The sequence below is a fragment of the Barbus barbus genome (assembly GCF_936440315.1).
Source record: "Barbus barbus genome assembly, chromosome: 15".
Classification (NCBI taxonomy): Eukaryota; Metazoa; Chordata; class Actinopteri; order Cypriniformes; family Cyprinidae; genus Barbus; species Barbus barbus.
The window spans coordinates 13,747,409-13,765,355 of record NC_136743.1 but is presented as its reverse complement, the minus strand read 5'-3'; the positions used below and the strand labels follow the sequence as shown (position 1 = coordinate 13,765,355).

Sequence of the window (17,947 nt, the reverse complement as noted above, 5' to 3'; positions counted from 1 at the left end):
ACGTTGGATTACCGTTACTATGACAACGTCTCTGCTTGAGCGTTCGACTTCGAACAGAGGTACAAGCAACTGAAATGCTTTGAGAATTCGACAAACTTTTAAATTTTTATTTAATCCTCCAAAATTACATAACAAACAGCGTAACAAGGAGATTATAATTGAATTATACAATTCAAACAAAAAGCCTGTGGTATATATAAAAAAGAGCAGTATATAATGCTGTAAGCTCAAGGTATTTGAAGGTTTTAGAAAAAAAGATATAAATGTATATATTTATACATTATAAATTGTGTGTGTGTGTGTATATATATATATATATATATATATATATATATATATATATATATATATATATATATATATATGTATATTTCACAGTTTTGACGATTTTCTATATAATTTGAAGCATAAAGCCAAACACCCCCCAAAAAAAACAGTAGGCAATACAGTAGGCTAGACACTCAGAAGTGCAATAATTTCAGGATATGTTCTCAGCCAGACTGAGAGACAGTGACTTTAATCTTGAAAAAGGCATCTTCCAAGTTTTAGTCTGGTTTGTAACGGACAGGAGGTTAGAAGTCTTTCAGCACTTGTGTGAGGCGTCTCATTTTCTCCTCCATTACCCTTTTATTACTCTCAGTTTCCTCAAGCAGCTGGCGCATTTCCTCCTCCACTTGGAGCACCTGTGGTTACAAATAAATAAACAAATAAATATGTTCTTGAGAAAGCAGTCTCCCAGTCAATCATCCAATTTATCAAGACATTAAATTAAAAACAACTCATTCTAACGTTAGTCTGCTCACTATAGTCTAGCAGTTTGCCTGCATGTGCCAACACTAGCAATATGAATAACAATACAGTGAATCAATACATATAAACCAATACTTTAGTGGCAGTACTACCTTCTGATTGGCCTTTTCTATTTGTTTCTGTTTGTCATTCACAAGACAAAGTATTTCAGTCTGATGAGAAGCTTGCAGAGACTCCAGTTGTCTACGGAAGGCATCATCCACACTGTGAAGCTTCTCCACTGCCGCTCTAATTTAAAAAAAGAAAGTTTTAAATGTATACTACTGTATATATTTCATTGGCCAAATTAGGGCCTGCTGCCCATCTCATACCGGTGTGCTTGTGAAGCCTTGTCTTTTTCCTCTATCAGTGCTCTCTCTTTAGAATCAAAACCCTCCTTCATTCGCTTCACCTGGCTTTCAAGCCTGTTCAACAGTTCTGCCTTTTCCTGCCATTTTTTACTTGAGGCCCTGTAAAATTTTAAATATTTAACATATTACTAAGCAACTGTGTGATGGTGTGAGATATCAGCATACACCCTTTCAAACAATGGCATACTGTCCATAATCAATAAGTTAGGGTGAAATCTTGGAATCATGAGATGTTTGCAGTTTAACCAGTTATTCCATACCTGTATGTCTCTTTAACTTCATCAAGCTCCGCCTCCTTATCAAGGAGCTGTTGTTTCAGCTCCTCCTTCCTGATACTGAGCTGCTCCACTGTGTCTCTGAGCTCCACTGCAGAGGCCATTTTCTCCTCCAGCTGCTGCTTTAGCTTTCGCTGGTCCTGCACATTCTCGTCACGAAGTTTACGGATCTGGTCATCTCGCTCCAGCAATGCCTATAGAAGCAGAAAAAAAGTGAGCAAGGGGATGAAAAGTCTTCTCTTAGACTATTTTATTTTGTACTTAATGCATTAAATTAGCAGATGTAATTACATATTTGATAGATCTGAACCACAATAAATATCCAATTTATTTCTATCTAATTTCTATCTTAGTTTATAGTTTTTTTGAGGGAGTAGGACTTTACCTCTTTTAGTTTACGAATAGTCTCTGTCTGGTCATCAACAATCTTAGCTTTAATCCTGAGTGCATCATTGTCTCTCTCGTTCTGCTTCTTCTGTGATTCCAGTTCGCCTAACAAAACCTCAATTCTGGCCTCCAGTCGACCACGGTCATGTGCTAAGGATGAACCTAAATAAATGGACAAATACAAAAATTAGCTATGTCTGGGTTATATTTTCTTAAAGTTTTCTTGAAGTTACTGAAGTACCTTGCTGTGCAAGTTCTTGGCCCCAGATCTTCCTCTCTGCCCGTAGTCCATCTATGACAGACTCTTGAGCAGTAAGCTGGGAGTGCAGCTTGGACTTGTCCTTTTTCAATAGCTCCACCTGTAGGTTAAATCGTTTATCGTCCTCTAACCTGGATTCCAATGACTGTACACGGGTCTAGCATACCAAAACAGAGCATAATGTTATTTATAAAGCATTACTTAAGAAGTGATCGAAATTTGATATGTGATGATTTGACAAAAATTCGCAGAGGACACAACAAAATCAAGAACATTTTTGTAAGTAAAATCTTTTGGTCATACCTTGAACTCAGCGGTGGCTTCTCGCTTGGCTTTGAGGAGCTCAGCAATGCGTGTTTTCTGTTCTTTCACCATAGCTGTGAGCTCCTGCACCAAAGACGCTGACTGCTTCTCTTTCTGCTGAGACTGGTTGAGACTTGACTTGACGTCTAGGAGTTCAGCAGATACCTGATCAAACCCCTCCTTTACCTAAAAAATTGCAAACACACACACATAGTAAGGGTAACTAGTAGTGCTGTCAAACAATCGCATCCAAAATAAAACTTTTTGTTTACATAATTTTTGTGCGTGTGCTGTGTATATTATGTATATATAAATATACACATGTATATACAGGTCCTTTTCAAAAAATTAGCATATTGTGATAAAGTTCATTATTTTCTGTAATGTACTGATAAACATTAGACTTTCATATATTTTAGATTCATTACAACACAACTGAAGTAGTTCAAGCCTTTTATTGTTTTAATATTGATGATTTTGGCATACAGCTCATGAAAACCCAAAATTCCTATCTCAAAAAATTAGCATATTTCATCCGACCAATAAAAGAAAAGTGTTTTTAATACAAAAAAAAAAAAAAAAAAAGTCAACCTTCAAATAATTATGTTCAGTTATGCACTCAATACTTGGTCGGGAATCCTTTTGCAGAAATGACTGCTTCAATGCGGCGTGGCATGGAGGCAATCAGCCTGTGGCACTGCTGAGGTGTTATGGAGGCCCAGGATGCTTCGATAGCGGCCTTAAGCTCATCCAGAGTGTTGGGTCTTGCGTCTCTCAACTTTCTCTTCACAATATCCCACAGATTCTCTATGGGGTTCAGGTCAGGAGAGTTGGCAGGCCAATTGAGCACAGTAATACCATGGTCAGTAAACCATTTACCAGTGGTTTTGGCACTGTGAGCAGGTGCCAGGTCGTGCTGAAAAATGAAATCATCTCCATAAAGCTTTTCAGCAGATGGAAGCATGAAGTGCTCCAAAATCTCCTGATAGCTAGCTGCATTGACCCTGCCCTTGATAAAACACAGTGGACCAACACCAGCATCACTGACTGTGGGTACTTGACACTGGACTTCAGGCATTTTGGCATTTCCCTCTCCCCAGTCTTCCTCCAGACTCTGGCACCTTGATTTCCGAATGACATGCAAAATTTGCTTTCATCCGAAAAAAGTACTTTGGACCACTGAGCAACAGTCCAGTGCTGCTTCTCTGTAGCCCAGGTCAGGCGCTTCTGCCGCTGTTTCTGGTTCAAAAGTGGCTTGACCTGGGGAATGCGGCGCCTGTAGCCCATTTCCTGCACACGCCTGTACACGGTGACTCTGGATGTTTCTACTCCAGACTCAGTCCACTGCTTCCGCAGGTCCCCCAAGGTCTGGAATCGGTCCTTCTCCACAATCTTCCTCAGAGTCCGGTCACCTCTTCTCGTTGTGCTGCGTTTTCTGCCACACTTTTTCCTTCCCACAGACTTCCCACTGAGGTGCCTTGATACAGCACTCTGGGAACAGCCTATTCGTTCAGAAATTTCTTTCTGTGTCTTACCCTCTTGCTTGAGGGTGTCAATGATGGCCTTCTGGACAGCAGTCAGGTCGGCAGTCTTACCCATGATTGCGGTTTTGAGTAATGAACCAGGCTGGGAGTTTTTAAAAGCCTCAGGAATCTTTTGCAGGTGTTTAGAGTTAATTAGTTGATTCAGATGATTAGGTTAATAGCTCGTTTAGAGAACCTTTTCATGATATGCTAATTTTTTGAGATAGGAATTTTGGGTTTTCATGAGCTGTATGCCAAAATCATCAATATTAAAACAATAAAAGGCTTGAACTACTTCAGTTGTGTTGTAATGAATCTAAAATATATGAAAGTCTAATGTTTATCAGTACATTACAGAAAATAATGAACTTTATCACAATATGCTAATTTTTTGAAAAGGACCTGTACTTCAGAAAAATATGTTATGTTTATATATTAAATATATTTATTTATAATATAAATTATAAGAATATATATATATATATATATATATATATATATATATATATATATATATATATATATATATATATATATATATATATAAATATCGACATGTAAATACATGTAAATATTTTCCAAATATATTCTGTATGTGTGTGTATTTATATATACATAATAAATTACACAGAACACAAACATATATTATGCAAACAAAAACTTTTATTTTGTATGCGATCAATCGTTTAACAGCACTAGTAACCAGTCAGAAAAATCTGGGTCTTGTCTCATTAACATTTCTGATATTTTAGGCAGCATTCTTAACTAAAACTATTGAATTTTTTTTAAAAAGGTGAAAAAATATAAATATTAGATTAAAAATCCTCTAACATAAGTTTAAATTGAAGTACTAAACTTACTAAGAGAAATAAACAGAAATAAAAATCAATTAAAACTATTCCGAAATATAAAAAAAAATGACAAAAGAACATACAAAATAAAATGGAAAAATATAAAACAATGTAAATATATAAAAATGAAAGCTTATTCAAAATATTACTAAAAGCTATAATGGTACATACATAATACTAAAACAGTACTGATTTTAAATACTGCGCTGACATTCACATCAGTACTGTGTTTTTCTGTCTGTTTCCTCAGAACTGACATATTTCACTAAAAAAAGTTATCCTCCCCAGTGGGTTCAAATTTAACATCGATCCAATCTTTGCATTCTTTATAAATTATTCTTTATTTTTTTATCGACTAAAAATGATACCTCAATTTAGATTTACCTCTGAGAAACGCCTTGCCTCAATGGTGAGAGCCATGCGAAATTCATCCTCTAGGGCAGCATACTGTCTTCTAGCATCAGAGATCTTCTGTTCCAAATCAGTCTGTTTCTGAGTAAATCTCTGCTCAATCGCCACCACCTCTTTGGCTATAGCCTCCTTAAACTCAGTCCCACCAGGAAGCAGCCGCGTTGCAAGCTCTTTCCTGTCCCACAAAGTCAAACAGGTGCAAGATGAAACAGTTGAAATATCCTGTTTGTAAACTGAACAATTTTCAGGCAGTCACTCTTTGTATAAAAAGATCATGGACATGATTCCATATGGTGCTTGTGTACCTGTGCATCTCCTCCCTAGAAGCCAACAGTTCATGCAACTGCTGCATCTTCTCCTTGTGCTGTCGAGCTGATGCGCGGAGGATTTCAACTTCCCTTTTTAAGGCAGATGCTTTATTCTCTAACTCCCGAGTCCTCTTCATCTGAAATAAAATAGCAGGTCATTCACTTTAAATGTTATATGAGGAGTGTTTTTCACTTTATAAGCAGATAACTTCTCAAGTAGCAGCTTTCTCATGGCAGCCGTTCAAACCCATGCAAAAGGTCAGGTGTAAATATTCCTCTAACTCAATTCAAAGGATTCAAATGTCAAAAAGAAATTGAAACATGTTTGCAATTCAGCCATATGCCTGTATATTTATCTGGGAACTGCTTCTGGAACCATCCCACAGAAAAAGGAACCAATGCCAATCTATACAGCAAACTGGAGCACTCAGTTCATGCTATGGATCCGTCACTACTGAAGATATGGACTGCAACTCTTCTACCTCTTCTGCACGCTGCTGGACCCTGAGGGCCTCTGCTTTGGTCATGCTGTCCTCCAGACTGTGCAGCGCCCTCTTGTGTTGGTCTTCCCGTTTATGCACTTGCTGCAGCTGCTCTAACATAGACCTGTATCTCTCCTCCAACTCCTGCAAACGAGTCTGCAATGCTGCCCGATCAGAGCGCTCTTTTAGCAACAACTCCTTCAACCTAAAGGAATAAGACAGATTAGAGCTGCTTTTTCACATTATCTTGAAATATTCATCCTCTTTCACCATGCATTCATGTACACTATCATGCAAAAGTTTGGAGTTTTGGAGAATTAGAATTTTTAAATGTAATTTATTCCTGTGATGGCAAAGCTGAATTTTGAGCAGCCATTATTCTAGCCTTCAGAATCATGCAATCCTTCAGAAATCATTCTAATATGTTAGTTTGGTGCTCAAGTAACATTTTTTATTATTGTCAATGTTGAAAACAGCTGTGCAGCTTTTTGAAAACTATGATACATTTTTTTTTCAGGATTCTCTGATAAAATAAGGAAATTAGTTAAAAATCTGAACCCTTTCAAACCAAATACAATACAGAATATCTGAACGACACCAAGGCGCAACATGTTGCCGCTACACACTAGGGTACTTCTCCGATACATTGCAAAATAACAATAAATGAATAACACAGTAAAACTTCTGTTTAATGACAATTAATATATGACACTATTACATTAATCTACATTCACACATACTCAGCAGATGAAGAGTTAACAAAACAGATACTGGACTGTGTGAGGCTAGAGTCATTAGCAGCAAAGTGCTGCAGGGTTGGCAATTAGGATTGATTGATGATCTGCAGCAGACATGTGCCTGTCACCATGACTTTTATCTCCATTATAATTATGATTTATCACCAGGGGGAGCGTGTGGTCTATAATATTAGAGCACAATATCATCACGCCATAGAAACTGCCATGCAGGTGGGAAAGCAGAGTTTCATACATCAGGGCCCTGCAGTAGGGTCTCTGGAAACTTCTAATAAAATTTAATTATACTCAAGTGTATTCAGATCCAACATTTCAGCTGGAGCTGACACCAATTAAGTGCAATACGTCAAGCCAAACATTCTCTCCAAACACTTGGATGGCTGGAGACTGTTAAGGTGTCATTGATGGAAGAGAGTGTTTGAATGAGTGAGATAACAGATGTTGCAGCCAATGGTGTTCGTTGGTAATATATAAATATATATTACTTTGACTCTCAGCAGTAGGACTCTTAATTAGGCTGCTTAATTTGCATTCCTTTCATTCACATTGGTTTCAATGTAAAAGTAAAACAGAACAAAGAGACAAAGTGAAACTATATTTCTTAATATTAACAGAGGATTCTACATGCCCTCACCTGTCAGTGGTGTGTAAGGCCAAACTTTGCAAGTCCTTTTCCTCACTGGCTTGAGTCTGCAGGTTCTTGACCTGTTCAGAAAGTCTCTTTGCAGCCTGCTCTGCCTTCCAGCGCCGCTCCCGCTCCTGGTCTCGCTCTTCCACAATTGTCTGCATGTAAACACACATGCTTTACTCTTTGCACATTTACATTTAGCTTAATAAAGAGAAATGTTGGACCTGCGCAATGCAGTTTGCATACCCTGTAGGTTTCCTCTTGAGATTGACCTGAGCTTTTGTTAGGACTGGCTTTGATGCTTTTAGGGCCCTTTTTTACAGACTCTGTAGATTCAACAGACCCAGAGCTCTGGACTGATGTCCTCCTACGGGGGCCAACAGCCTGCTTTGTGGACCTCTGCTTTTGTGTATTTTTCACACTGCAATGAAAGCAAAAGCCATTTCAGACTAGTAAGATTGTGAGGTGCTTTAATATTTAATATGCAATCTATATATTTTATATTACAGGCAACCAACTGGACCTTATTTACACACGACTGCTCCACTGATCATGTGCTGGTTACTCCACTGCACACCTCAGATCACTTCCTCCTTACTCTTACCATCAACATGATTCCTGACACATCACATACCCCTCCACATGTCACTTTTCGACGTAACTTGCGTTCACTCACACCCACCCGGCTATCTGCTATGGTTTCATCTTCGATTCCTCCCCCTAAACAGTTATTCTCTCTTGACGCTAACAGTGCTACTGATACTTTCTGTTCCACTCTGAACTCTTGTTTAGATACTTTCTGCCCCTTATATTCCAAGCCAGTCCGTACCACCCCTTGGTAGCCCCTTGGCTATCTGATGTTGTCCAAAAACATCGTTCTAAACTCAGGGCTGCGGAAAGGGTATGGCGCAAATCACAAAATCCTACTGACCTTAATTTATATCGATCACTCCTCTCTGACTTCTCTGCTAATGGTTCCACTGCTAAAAGGACATACTATCATGACAAAATTAACAATTCGCCTAACTCTCGCATGCTCTTTAAAAACATTTTCCTCCCTCCTTTGTCCTCCCCCTCCTTCATCATCTCTAACAGTTGACGACTTTGCCACATTCTTCATTAATAAAATGACAAACCTCACTGCACAATTTTCTACACCACAATCTATCAAACACATCTTACCAGCAAACATACACTCGTTCACATCCTTCTCTCCACTCTCTGAGGCAGAAGTCTCTAAACTCATACTTTACAGTCATCCTACTACCTGTCCGCTTGATCCTATTCCGTCTCATCTCCTTCAAACCATTTCTCCTGCAGTTGTACCTGCACTCACTCACATATTTAACACATCCCTTCACACTGGAATTTTTCCCTCAGCATTTAAACAGGCTTGTATAACTCCACTTCTTAAAAAAAAACACTCTTTTAGGGAACTATAGACCGGTTTCCCTTCTTCCTTTCATTGCAAAAACACTTGAACGAGTTGTGTTCAACCAAGTCTATGTCTTTCTCACACAGAACAACCTCCTGGACAGTAACCAATCTGGCTTCAGAAGTGGACATTCGACCGAAACTGCCCTGCTTTCTGTTGTTGAAGCCCTAAGACTTGCAAGAGCGGCTTCCAAGTCTTCAGTACTTATCTTGCTGGATCTGTCTGCTGTTTTTGATACAGTCAACCATCAGATCCTCTTGTCAACCCTATTGAGAAAGGGCATCTCAGGAACCGCACTCCAGTGGTTTGAGTCTTACCTCTCTGATAGGTCCTTCAAAGTATCTTGGAGAGGTGAGGTATCCAAGTCACAACATCTAGCTACTGGGGTGCCTCAGAGCTCAGTTCTTGGACCACTTCTCTTTTCTGTCTACATGGCATCACTAGGTTCTGTCATTCAGAAACATGGCTTTTCATATCACTGCTATGCTGATAACACTCAACTCTACCTCTTATTCCATCCTGATGATCCGACGATAGCTGCTCGCATCTCAGCGTGTCTAAAAGACATTTCTTGCTGGATGATGGACCATCACCTTCAACTCAACCTAGCTAAGACAGAACTGCTTGTAGTTTCAGCTAACCCATCGCTTCATCACAATCTCACCTTCCAATTAGGCTTATCTACCATAACTCCTTCAAAAACAGCCAGAAACCTTGGAGTTTTGATTGATGAGAAGCTGAATTTCTCATACCACATTGCTAAAACTGCCCAGTCCTGCAGATTTGCATTATACAATATTAAGAAGATCAGGCCCTTTCTCTCGGAACATGCAACACAAATCCTTGTTCAGGCTCTTGCTCTGTCCAGACTTGACTATTGCAATGCTCTCTTGGCAGGCCTTCCAGCCAATTCTATTAAACCTCTACAATTAATTCAAAATGCCACTGCAAGATTAATCTTTAATGAGCTGAAAAGAACGCACGTCATGCCTCTGTTCATCAATTTGCACTGGCTACCAATAGCTGCTCGCATTAAAGTCAAGGCATTAATGTTTGCCTACAGAACCACCGCTGGCTCTGCAACCCTTTACCTAAATTCATTACTTCAGACTTATGTCCCTCTAGAAGCTTGCGTTCTTCAAGTGAACGACGCATTATTGTGCCATCCCAAAGATGCACAAAAACACTTTCACAGACTTTTTCATTAACTGTTCCCATCTGGTGGAATGACCTGCCCAACTCAATCCGAACACCTGAATCCTTACCCATCTTCAAGAAACGGCTAAAAACTCATCTGTTCCATCTTTACTTGACCCTCTAAATCTAGCACTCTCTATTCTAATTTTATTTGATCTATATGTCTTTTTATAAAAAAATAAAATAAATAAATAATAATAATAATTATCTGTACTGCGTTAGGCTAACCAAGACTTGTAATAGCACTTGCACGTTGTTGCTCTTTTGTTGGTTTTGATTGCTTCTTACGTCTTGTAAGTCGCTTTGGATAAAAGCGTCTGCTAAAGGACTAAATAAATAAATAAAAATAAATAAATATTCAAATAAATTAAAACGGTAATAGTGTGAAATATGATTACAATTTAAAATAACTGCTTTCTATTTTTATGTATTTTAAAATGCAATTTATTCCTGTGATGGCAAAGCTGAATCATCAGCAGTCATTTCTTCAGTCCTCAGCATCCTATGATCCTTCATAAATCAATCTCATATGCTGATTTAGTGCTCAATTATTATGAATTATTGGTGCTCAGTTATGAACAGTTAATAATATTATTAATGTTGAAAACCGTTTTTGCTGCTTAAATTTTTTTTATTTTACATTTTTAAGATTCTTTGATGAAAAAAGCCTTTGAAGAAAGTTCAAAGGAAAAGCATTTATTTGAGATAGAAATCTATTATAACACTGTAAATGTCTTTACTGCCACTTTTGATAAATAATCGATAAAAACAAGAAATGTTTCTAGAGCACCATATCAGCATATTAGAATGATTACTGAAAGACTGGAATAATAGATGCTGAAAATTCAGCTTTGGCATCACAGAAATAAATTATATTTAAGAGTATGTAAAAAAAACGGTTCTTTTAAATTTGAATAATATTTCAAAATAGTACTGTTTTTACTGTATTTTGATCAAATAAATGCAACCTTGGTAAGCGCACAATAAGAACATTACAAATTCTTAATCATTCCAAACTTACATAAATGTTTGTGAACCCTTTAGAATTTTCTATATTTCTGCATAATTATGACCCAAAACATAATCAGATTTTCGCACAAGTCCTGAAAGTACAACAACAACAAAAAAATTTATTTATAGAGCACATTTAAACACAACCGAGGTTGACCAAAGTGCTTTACAAATAATAAAACACAAAAAAACAAGGACATCAACAGACAAATAAAAACAACAGAGTACAGTTAAAAAAAAAAAACCAGGAAACGTACTAAGGAATGTTGAAAAAATATGTCTTTAAATATGATTTAAAAATACTAATAGATGGGGCACGTCTGATAAAGGGAGGAAGGCTATTCCAAAGCTTCGGTCCCACAGTAGCGAAGGCGCGATCACCACGATTTTTAAGTTTAACTCTAGGGACTATGAGTAGGCCAAGGTAACACGATCTCAAGGTTCTAGACAGGGTATACGGAAGCAAAAAATCAGTTAAGTATTGAGGAGACAGATTATTGAGGGCTTTGTAAACAAATAATAAGATTTTAAAATCAATCCTATACTTGACAGGAAGCCAGTGTAGGGACATTAAAATAGGCGTAATGGGTTCATATTTTCGCTTCCTTCCAAGCAGTCTAGCGGCTGCATTTTGAACTAACTGAAGACGAGAAATTGAAGACTGAGAAATACCAGAATACAATGAGTTATAATAAAGTAGAGAAAGAGAACCCAATCAAACAAATGAGACAAAAATATTTTCTGTGTCATTTATTTATTCAGGAAAATTATCCAATATAGCATATCTGTGAGTGCCAATAGTATGTGAATCTCTTGGATTAGCAGTTAATTTAAAGGTGAAATTAGAGTCCATCTATGCAGAGGGATCTATCAAAGTCTGATCATGTGTGGAAGTGAATCATGTCACGAACAAAGGAGATTACTGAGGACCTCTGAAAAAGAGTTGATGTTGCTCATCAGGCTAGAAAAGGTTACAAAACCATCTCTAAAGAGTTTGGACTCCACAAATCCAGCCAAACAGATTGTGTAAAAATGGAGGAAATTCAAGACCACTATTACCTTCCCGAGAAGTGGTCGACCAACAAAGATCACTCCAAAGCAGAACGTGTAATAGTCTTTGAGGTTGCAAAAGCTCCCAGCATTACTTCTAAGCAACTAAACGCCTTTCTCACGTTGGCTAATGTTACTGTTCATGAGCCCACCATCAGGAGAACACTGAGAAACCATGGTGTGCATGGCAGAGTTGCAAGAAGAAAGCCACTGTTCTCCAAAAAGAAAATGTCTTGCTAAAGATCATGTGGACAAGCCAGAGGACTATTGGAGTAAGGTTTAATGGATGGATGAAACCAAAATAGAACTTATTGGTTTAAATGAGAAACTATTATGTTCGGAGAAAAGAACACAGCATTCCAGCTTAAGAATCTTATCCCATCTGTGAAACATGGTGGTGGTAGTATCATGGCTTGGGCCTGTTTTGCTGCATCTTGGCCAGGACAGCCTACCATCATTGATGGAATAATGAATTCTGGAATAATCTCAGCAAATTCTAAAGGAAACCGTCAGGACATCTGTTTAAGAACAGTCTCAAGAGAGCATGGGTCATGCAGTAAGACAACAACCACAAGCACACGAGTCATTCTACCAAAGAATGTATCTGCGCCATCTTTAGGGTTCAGACATTTAAATATACTTAAGTACTAGCAAAACCATACATTTAAAGCACTGATGTCTATGGAAGCAACAATAATGATCCTTACAAATATAATCTGATGACAAGTTTTATTGATATCATATACAGATTGTGTAGATAACTTTAAAGTTTACTCTGCTCTTCTCCCAGTTTAACCGGAGACTTACTTTAACATGTTTCGGGAGGAGAGGATGAATTCACGTGTTGTTAATCCCACAGTTCGGATTCAGCGCAAACTAATATGGTGGCGCCCATCACCCGGTACAGATCAACTAACACGGTCATTATAAAAGTGTTTAAACTACCAAATACATTTACTTGCACATATTTCAGAATCGGAATATCAGATATTTCATAATATAGTGAGCATGTTTGTGAATATTTTGAATAAAAAAGGAAAAACGAAATAAAAGCAATCCATGTGTCATACAGGCTATTGTGACTGCAGTGTGTCACATGACAAGCATGACGCATCGCCATGGAAACAATAAGGCTAAACATTCTAAAATAACGGTCGCCTGAAAAACTCACCCTGGGGGCTCAGCTAGAATATTTTAAACTCACGTGTGAAAGGGTTAAAGTATTCCACAATCTTTTTATGCACTTTTTCACAGATTGGAGAACCTCTGCCCATCTTTACTTCTGAGAGACTCTGCCTCTCTAAGACATCCCTTTTATAGCTCATGTTACTGACCTGATGTCAATTAACTTAATTAGTTGCTAGATGTTCTCCCAACTGAATCTTTTCAAAATTTCTTGCTTTTTCAGCCCTTTGTTGCCCCCGTGCCAACTTTTTTGAGACCTATAGCAGGCATCAAATTTGAAATGAGCTCATTTTGTGGATAAAATTGTAAAATATCTCAGTTTAAACATTTTATGTTATCTATGTTCTATTGTGAATAAAATATTGGCTCAAAGTCTTTTAGTTTTCATTTAATAAAATTAAAAAAAACGTCCCAACATTTCAGGAATTCGGGTTGTGTGTGTGTGTGTGTGTGTGTGTGTGTGTGTGTGTGTATATATATATATACACAGTATATATTAACTTACTGGTACATTAGTGTATGTACTGAATGATTATTGCTGTAACTTCTCAATAGTAACTCTCTCTACAGCTCCATGTAATTGCAGCTTAAGTTTTAATCAAGTTAAATGAACTGAACTTAGTGGCAGTGTAATCATTCATGTGTACAAGCAATTTTAAGGAGGAGGAGCAAGGACAATTTATAAACAGCCCTGATTACTGGACTACTGCAAAGCCTTTGTCTAAAGTGCTGCGCTTTTCTATGATTCTGAACCTTATTAAGTTACATTTACAAAAAATAGTAGTAGTACTGAGGAAGAATGTAAATATTTTGCAACCTCTCAAAACACAATTCAAGCACTGTGCTGGAGCAAACTACATTATTAATCAAATCCAGTAAACTGTAATGAGATGTGTTTGTGCAACTCACGTCCAAATTCTCAATAAGCACTTGAAATTCAGTTTGATACAAAATGCATTTATAAATATGAATGTGTACAAGTTACTTCACCAGTCAGATTGTTTGGGTTTGGTGTCCATTGTCAGTTTTTTCCCAGCAGAACCTCTGGGATGAGGCAGGATTCTGGAATGCCGTTGGTTCTCTTTTCCACTGTCACATTCGCTCTCTGATGTCTGATCGGTGTCTCTTTTTGCTTTATGTATCACAGAAGGTAAAGCGTTGTTTGTTTGAAAGCCATCCCCTGTAGGGACCTAAATTCAAATGTACTATTTAGAATAATGCTATTTCATACATTTTTGATTGTGCTATTTTTATGAATTAGTGATCATTTATGATGAAATTAATGATAACTGAAATGTAGTAAACAATTTTCCCTTTCTTTACCTTCTGAATGAGATGGGAAACCTGCTGCTCTAGTTTTTTAATTCGCTGCTCATTTTCTTGATTTTCTGCAGTTGGTTTTCCACCTCGTTGTCGAAACTGGGTCAGGACTTCATCAATCCGCGGAGTAGTGAGAGGAGCATCTGACTTTGCCTTCATAACAAAAAAACACATTGAACATAAACATATGTCTCATAACCACTTCAAGAAGATTCAAATGTCATTCTCAGTCTAAAAGCAGATAAATATCTGAGGATCTTGATAAAATAAACAGTATCATAAAAATATTTTACCAGTTCTCCATTAACACTTGCGTCTGATGAAATTAAAAACTCAAGAAAGTCCTCAAGACCAGGAACATCCATAGGACTGTCCTCTGCTAAAGAAGATGGATTTCCTATGCGATCTACTCCATCTAGTGTAGTGACTTGATGCAGAGACTGAAGAACCATCTCTCTATAGCCTACAAACAAAGGAAGAACATACTAGTGAAAAAAGTGTCCAACTTTTTCTCTCTTATATATTCTTTTTGGCCCTTTTAGACCATTTCAGATTTTCCATGCCAATTCCATTGGATGATATACAGTTTGCTTGTCTGAAAAAATAAATTCTTGATTTCCCTTCAGGGTTTTTTCCTACAAACCTGGCAGTGAGCAGACTGGATTCTGTGCACCATCCTTGCTAAGAGTAACATCTTTCAGATTCTGCAGTCCCACCATGCACTGCAGCAGGTGGTTCATGCCATCCAAACGGTTGCTGTGGAGCTGCAGGTACTTTAGTTTGTACTCTGCTCCATGAAGATACAAGAGACCTGAAAGCATAGAGCAAGGAGTGAATACACAGTTGTCCAACTGTGATCTACACTATCGTTCAAAATTTTGGGGTTCAATAATAATAAATTAAATTAAATTTTAATACTTTTATTCAGCAGGGATGCACTGGTAAAATGTGACAAGAATTTTACATGGTTCGATTTCAATTAATCACTGTTCTTTTGAACTCTCTCATCAACAAATCCTACAAAAATGTATCATGGTTTTCATAAAAATTAAGCCGCATAACTGTTTTCAACATTGATAGTAAGAAATGTTTCTTGAGCACCAAATCAGCACATTAGAGTGATTTCTGAAGGATCGTGTGACACTGAAGACTGGAGTAATGGCTGGCAAAAAAAAAAATCTACTTTTGCTTTGAATTACATTTGAAAATAGAAATAGTTCTATTATAGTCAATAATTATATATATATATATATATATATATATATATATATATATATATATATATATATATATCAAAATAAAAATTGTTATTTTAAATTTTAATAATATTCGGAAAAATTCAGATTTTTTATTTTTTTTTTTAAATGTGGGAAATGTTATTGTATGTTTCACTGAAGAAGGCTTGTTGACGAAACGTTTAATTGTTGATTGCTCTGTTGCAAAATAAAAATAAATTACAAGTCATTAAGAAAATACAGCGAGTGTGGATCCTTTATCTGAAAGTGATGTTTTTCTGATCAAATAAATGAAGCTTTGGTAAACATAAGAGGCTTCTTTTTATATTAAAAAAAATTACCAACCCCAGACTTTTTAATGTTAGTGGCATTTCTTATCTTGAATGTCAAATAATTCAGAGAGCAAAAACAAACTACTCAAGAATTAACACTGATGGGAATGCAATCTAACCTACCAGTTAGGTCATTTATTTGATTGTAGGCCAAATTTAGTCTTGTGAGATTTGTTAGTCCATTAAATCCTGAAAGAAATCCATGTATTGACAGATTACAAACCAAAGACACCTAATTAGAAGTAATAACAGGAAGGAACTGTTTAAGATCAAATTGAAAACAGAAACGCTTTCATTTTATCATTAAAATTATACTAAAGGGCATTACAAACACCACATTTTCTGCCCTAAAAACGTGTGAGCTTTACCTTCTACTTTGGTGATTAAGTTGCAGGACAGGTTTAAGGTGCGCAGCGAGGACAGGGAAGCTAATCCCTCTATACAACAGATGTGATTGGATGACAGGTCCAGATGTCTTATGTGCCATGCTGTTGTCAAGCCCTCAATCTTAGTGAGGTGATTACAGTGAAGATTCAAAGATGAAATACTGGGATTCAGGGGGACCTCTAGTAGACTAAAAATCAATTTCTTTAGTGAAGTCACAATCACACACACACTGTACTTAAAATACAGTCCAGCCTGTTAACAGGCACTAAAACTGGACTATGGGTTAAACTGACCTTGAAATATCCTTATCAATTAGACAGAGCTCTCCAACAGCCATGACCTGCTAGACACACTGAGAACAAGTTTCTGTTATCAACCTTTCAAATATATAAGCAATAACCCGCAGACCTCTGGGTGTTACATGACTGAATAAGTAACAACAGCAATCGATAATAGGGATATGTAAACAACAACATAACGTGTTACTGTTTCACACAGCTACATTGCTGCTAAAGTGACTTTTAAATTGGGTCTTTTAATTCAGAGAATAAGAACTAAGGCGACGAACTGACAGAAGTTACGTTTTAGACACAGTTCAACACTTGACAACACAACACACGATGTAAACAAAGCCCAGACTGATTATGTAACGTTACACAATTTCTATCGCATAATTTACGTTAATAACAGGCCAGCTCTTCGATTTAAAGGTATGCAGAGCTGCCAGGGCTGTATAAAACGTTTGCTAAGTAAAGCTTTAATATAACTTTAATTTCAAATGCAAAGTGATGTGACATTAGTCAGTTCTTCTGATTATTATACGATAACTTCCTCTTTCATGATACTATAAATAATATGTATAAAATGATGTGTGTTATAATTACCTACCTGACTTGAAGTAAACTCTAACAGCCTGCGAAGGATTCAAAGATTGCCATTATTATTTTTTTTACCGCTGCAGAAATTAAAGGTCCCGCTTACTAATTCCTACTTCCGGGCGGGTGCGAGGTCACTTCCGGTAGACGGCTTTTGTTTCCGAAATTTTCATAAAATACCCTGCGACCCAATGTGCATACTGTCCACCCTATCTGCCCTGAATAGTATTACTAATATCACATAGAGTTTAGGATGGATAGTATGCAGATTGGGACGCAGGCTCTTAAAACTTTCCGTCGGCTTACATTAATGTACAGCTACAATCAACGCTAAATACCTAAAAGTCAAAAACTTGCTACAATTGATGTCTGGTCGATTTTATTTCACAAATGCGTCACACAATATTAACAACACAAAAATAATTTTACCACACTTTTCAGATAAGTTATAATAAACTACAATAAAAATAAAAAAGAAATAGATATGTAAATGGCTTTTATGTTCCTAATAATGGGCGAGACCTAAATCATTTTATTATTGTTTACATATATATAAATGTGCATTCAATAAACATGAT

At 37.0% G+C, this 17,947-nt stretch overlaps 1 protein-coding gene across 1 annotated transcript; it reads right to left on the bottom strand.

Moving 5' to 3' along the window:
- Positions 1-469: 469 nt before the first annotated feature.
- On the bottom strand, positions 470-17,499 carry LOC306881289 (leucine-rich repeat and coiled-coil domain-containing protein 1-like). The gene is made up of 20 exons (XM_079435305.1): positions 17,383-17,499; positions 16,788-16,846; positions 16,476-16,681; positions 16,231-16,296; positions 15,184-15,351; positions 14,834-15,003; positions 14,544-14,693; positions 14,211-14,410; positions 7,589-7,763; positions 7,349-7,497; positions 5,960-6,164; positions 5,475-5,614; positions 5,143-5,344; positions 2,385-2,570; positions 2,064-2,238; positions 1,821-1,984; positions 1,421-1,629; positions 1,122-1,259; positions 903-1,038; positions 470-683 (listed from the first exon to the last, which is right to left on the bottom strand). The coding sequence occupies exons 2-20, from the start codon at positions 16,829-16,831 to the stop codon at positions 573-575; spliced, it is 2,994 nt and encodes a 997-aa protein (XP_079291431.1). The 5' UTR covers positions 16,832-16,846; positions 17,383-17,499; the 3' UTR covers positions 470-572.
- Between the last annotated feature and the right edge of the window lie 448 nt (positions 17,500-17,947).

What these genes read in the sequence shown, in the direction of transcription:
- LOC306881289 (XM_079435305.1), bottom strand. Translation starts at nt 16,831, where the DNA reads ATGGCTGTTGGAGAGCTCTGTCTAATTGATAAGGATATTTCAAG. An exon ending in AAACCCAAACAATCTGACTG is followed by an intron (nt 7,764 to 14,210) that starts GTGAAGTAACTT and finishes CTTTCATTGCAG; the next exon opens with TGTGAAAAATACACAAAAGC. An exon ending in GCCTTACACACCACTGACAG is followed by an intron (nt 6,165 to 7,348) that starts GTGAGGGCATGT and finishes TTATTCCTTTAG; the next exon opens with GTTGAAGGAGTTGTTGCTAA.